The following is a 5083-nucleotide window of genomic DNA, read 5'->3' as shown; positions in this document are numbered from 1 at the left end:
CATAGTTTTGCAAGCACAAGTTTGTTGACCTTCAACTTCCTGCACTCATAAAGGAATTTACTAATATAGAAAATCCAAACTATTAATATAAACAATAAAGTAGACAAACTATTAAAGGACTGTTTAAGATTACACTTAAAATTATTTATCGAGAGTTGAACATAACATTAAGAGATTTGCAATAAAGTTGTGAAAAGTGTAGATTATGTATTTATCTCAATTGTAACTAAAACAACACAAATAAATCAACAATCAAAATAGTTTTGCTAAACTCAGGATTCGAATTAAGTGAAGTTACCACAAATAGCTTAATTGTCCCGGGATGACGATAAACATATTTAATTTTAACAAGTTAAAACAAATCAATAAAATAAAATTTGTCTCGATAAGTTTTCCAATAACAGCTTAAAAGGTAAGTTAGTTTTATAAATTATCATAAAAGAATCATAATAAAAGAATTATGATAAAGCAATTGTAATAAGAGAATTATAATAAAAGAATTATAATAAAAGTATTATAAAGAATTATAATTAAAGAATAATCAAAGAATATAATAAAAGAATTATAACAAAAGAATTATAGCAAAAGAATTATAATAAAAGAATATGATAAAGAATATAATAAAAGAATTATAACAAAAGAATTATAATAAAAGAATTATAATAAAGGAATATAGTTAGGAAATTATAATAAAAGAATATAGTAAAAGAATTATAATAACATCAAGAAAAGATAAATTACAGTGTTAAGAATGAAAGGGAGACGCTAATGAAAAAGTAAAAAAAAGAAACTTCAATGTATTTACTTTCACGGTCAGTAGACAAAAACCTACTGGCCAACAAATAATGACAGATGTCAAGGTCAAAGTTACAGGATTTCTTTAGGGAAGAAAAAGATAACATAAAATAATTCCCATTAAAGAAAGAGGAAACTAAGCCGCAAAATACACGTCACACAATTTTACTTCCCGTTCATGGATAAAATTTCTATTGTTGCCACCAGTGTGATAGGAAAAAAACTTCTATAACTGACCGAACATAATAAAGGAAGAAAATTAAATTCACTAAAAATGAAAAGAGTTTAAAAGAAAAAGTCCTAATTTAATTTCCTTGCTTTTAAAATTAATACATACATATATAAAAGAAAAGTAGCTTTGACCGTTCGTCATTCATATAAGAAGCTTTTCTTTTTCTAGTTCAATGACATTCAAAATTAAAAATATATTTATGCATATGCTTTACTTATTCCTATTCACATCATAATTATGTATCACGCTGTGTAACAACAATAACAATGAACGAGGAATTTTTTTTTTACTATCAGAAGTTAGAAAGCACAATAAGTTCGCTCATGAAATGATAATTTAAATTCTAAATAGTAATTTATGCTCGAAATCATAGAAAAATGTTTTCATCGTCAAATACTATTTTCGATAAATTTTTCAAAGCATTATATTAATATTTTCAAAACTTAAATTATTTTATGATTACCCAGAAACAGTAATCGAATTTAAGTAGAGAATCATCGTAGTTTTCCCCTTTTATTAGGTATTCCCGATTAACCACTCTTTATATTTATACATTTTAAGTCCTTGAAAAAATGAAGCCAAAAAAACACACATTAAGGGTCTAAAATTTAAATGCAGGAAAAAACTCTAACAAATCACTATTGAGGAAGACGAGAATGAAAATATCAACTATTTGACTGCAGGAGGTTTCATAGAAAAGTTCAAAGACAATTATTCGAACCCTAAATTGCATCAGAAAATCAAACTAATTTGGATGATTTTCATATCGCCTTCCTCGCTAATGATCCAACAGATTTCTAAAGGATTGTTTGTTTGTTTTTTCTGCTTAGATATATTGATTTGCATCTCCCAATGTGTATACTTTGTTATTTAATTTTCGAAAAGGATTCTAAAAATATATAGAAAGGTGGTGACTATAAAACTCCTTACATAACAAAAAATGAAGAGAATAATGACGGATAATTTTATCAAAACCTCAAGATAAAGATGCTTTAACATGCAGCTACGTGAATCACAACGCAATACGATTTTAACACTAGAAAAACTTAACGCTGCTGTACCAAGAAAATCTAAAGCGACCAGTGTTGCCCTTCCCAGAGTATTTGCGTCAAGATAAATTAAATTTTAAAAATCTTAAAATGAAATAATAATTAATTTAATAAAAAATATATTAGAGACTTGATCATAAATTATATGCTGTTTTTTTTTTCAATTTGGTCAAGGAAAATATTTAATTAAACGGAGCTCTAACTTTTCCAGTTAAATTAATATATTAGTTTCTAAGACAAATGCGTTTCCTTTCCTTTGTAAATAGTAATTTTGTGTTGAAATACTCTTGTTTTTTAATGAAACTGGAGTTCCTTTTATCTACCAAAAGGTACCTTTTGCTCAAATCGACCTGTGGTTAAGGGGTACCTACAGAAATACATAAAGGAGTACTTTAGCCCCTCGTGTCATTCTAGGTATAAGGTTCTATCTATTCGCTCCTATAAGGCTAGCACATGAATGATTAAATAAACACTAAAATTTTATCAAATTATGAAAAGTCAGAAATGCTCAAAACTTTCAGTAACTTTTTTTTGGGGGGGGGGGGGGTTNGGGGGGGGGGGGAATTTCGAACAAAAAGCCGATTCGCAACTGCCCGTTGTGGATCAGAGGGATCTGTGGGAACTATATATCGACTATGTCAACCTTCATCTATCAAAAGGTACCTCAAGGTGGAATCAAGTTAACATGTCTTATATACTAGTGAATTGGTATTTAATATTTATAGTGGTAGTTACGCCACAATACTCCCCTTCCAGAATTTTATCTATGATAAAATTCGATGAACGAATACCACTAGTTGATTCATGCTGTTTATATGTCAATTTTGCTCATTATATTTTTTCTTCTTCTTTTTGTTTATAGCATTTCGCTCATTTTTTTTTCTTCATTTTTTTTTATTTATAGCATTTTGCTCCTTTTTTTTTTGTTCATAGCATTTCGCTCATTTTTTTTCTATATTGTTTATTACCAGGAGACTTTATTTACATCACCGGATCTTTTTTCTTCTTTGATACTGTTTATTGGGGAATTATTTGTCGACCGGGTCACCAATATTGGAATTGTCTATCGACTATGTTAACCTTCATCTATCAAAAGGTACCTCAAGATGGAATCAAGTAAACATGTTTTATATACTAGTGATTTGGTGTTTAATATTTACAGTGGTAGATGCTCCTTAGGTCCTGGAGGTTAAGGTTTCACATTTTCATGACCAACGGCAAGATTGCGGCATTATAGTCAGAGCTGCTCACAGGCCACCTTTACTTCCCAGACAAGCTGCTACCCAGTGACCTGAAGCTGGGTTGTCGTCAAGCCGCCACTGAGGATCAAACCCAGTTTTTGAATTACGAAACAACAAAAATCGAGAAAGGTCAAACGAACCTCCTCCGTTTTTCTAGTGTTAAGAATTAAAACTAAATCTAAAAATTATTTACGGTGCCATGTTATTATTTGCTTATTTCATTCGAAAATTTCAACGATTTAAAAAAAATATATTTGCGTTACTATGCCATTGTTCGTTTATTTTATTCCAGAATTTAATTTTTCAAAAATTTACTTACTCGCATATTCTGTGCCAACTTCTCTTTTAACTATATCCAATAAATGCTCTTTCTTCATGTCTGGCATAAGTTTATGTTGTTTTATAGTGCAATTTTTCTCTAAAAACAAAGTATCATAAACAGCCTGTATTGCCAAGTAGCAATAATGATCTTTTATCACTTCAGGCCTTCCATCTATTTGATACAAAAACGCCATTTTTCGCCACTTAAATTTCTCAAAAAATTTTTGAATTGCATGAGACATTCCATAAAAAGACCAGCCTGTCCGTACTAACATATGATACTCTGATTCATTGTTTCTTCGATCTTCTATGCCGAAATCATACGCTAAAGCACCAGCTGTTATCATTGGTATGTGTATGAACTTCAACAGTCTTGCTACTGGAGCTGCAACGTAATCACATGAAGGTCCCAAGAATAAATTCAGTGGATATTCAATAAAGGCTCTCATTGCTTCCCATGTACCTTTAGCCGGATCGCAAGCGGTGTCTCTTTCCATTAAAACAAGCTCTAAACCTGGCAATACGCCTTTTTCTCGGATTCGGTCAATTGCCCACTTAATTGCTGGAGCCACTTTGTAGTAAGATGCCAAGTATAAGTTGTCTTTGGGTAGAAGAAGGACAACAATGATCTTTGTTGGATCAGCATAGTTTTGACTGCAAGAATTGCGGCGTAAACCATCACTTATTCCCAAGAAAAGCAGCACTATTAAAAATTTAACTAACATTCTTCATTAAAGTTCATCTTCAGATTATTATAAAAGTACTCATATAAGAAACTTTAAATATTAACAGGAGTATTGAATTTAAAAAGCAAATCTGCAAGTCTCTCTTCTTAAGCAATTGCCTGCTTTTATTTACTAATATTTAACTACAATAATATTTTCTGCTCTATTTTTCAGTAATATTCAAAAATAATATCTCAAACATCAAACAATTTATTTGAATATTTTTCAAATGGTAGAATTAAAATGCTCTTTTTGTAGCAAGAATTATAGATACATTAATTATCATTGATCATTTTCAAAAAGAATGATAAAAACCAGAATACTGTTTTAAAATAATTAATATATTGATAAACGTAAATTTATGTGTTTGTTTAAACAACTATTTTAAGGAATTACCAGAGCATTTAAACTTCTAAACATAAACACAGATTAAAAATGTTCTTCTTTTCTGTAAAATTTAAGAATGCAGCAATTAGCATCAATAACTGTAATGATTGGTTAAAATAAAAAGCAGAACACAAATGATATCAAAATTAACTTTTGAATTAAGTGTGATCATTGTTTTTTCCACATGATAGATTTTGAGCAATGAACCGCAAACATAATAAATAATATCATAACCCTTTGAGCATCACTAGTATCTCTGAAGTGTTTTTGAAACTAAAGGTTAGGAAATACTTTATGAAATTCGGTAAATAGTCCCATTCAACTAAGCAAAAT

The 5083-nt window shown here is 29.6% G+C and overlaps 1 protein-coding gene across 1 annotated transcript; it reads right to left on the bottom strand.

The window, feature by feature from the left end:
• Positions 1-3628: 3628 nt before the first annotated feature.
• LOC107457240 (atrial natriuretic peptide receptor 3) lies at positions 3629-4363 on the bottom strand. The gene has a single exon (XM_071185187.1). It carries the CDS (start codon positions 4361-4363, stop codon positions 3629-3631), a length of 735 nt encoding a protein of 244 aa, XP_071041288.1.
• Between the last annotated feature and the right edge of the window lie 720 nt (positions 4364-5083).

The sequence above is a fragment of the Parasteatoda tepidariorum genome, chromosome 1 (assembly GCF_043381705.1).
Source record: "Parasteatoda tepidariorum isolate YZ-2023 chromosome 1, CAS_Ptep_4.0, whole genome shotgun sequence".
Classification (NCBI taxonomy): domain Eukaryota; kingdom Metazoa; phylum Arthropoda; class Arachnida; order Araneae; family Theridiidae; genus Parasteatoda; species Parasteatoda tepidariorum.
This window is presented reverse-complemented; position numbering and strand designations above follow the sequence as displayed.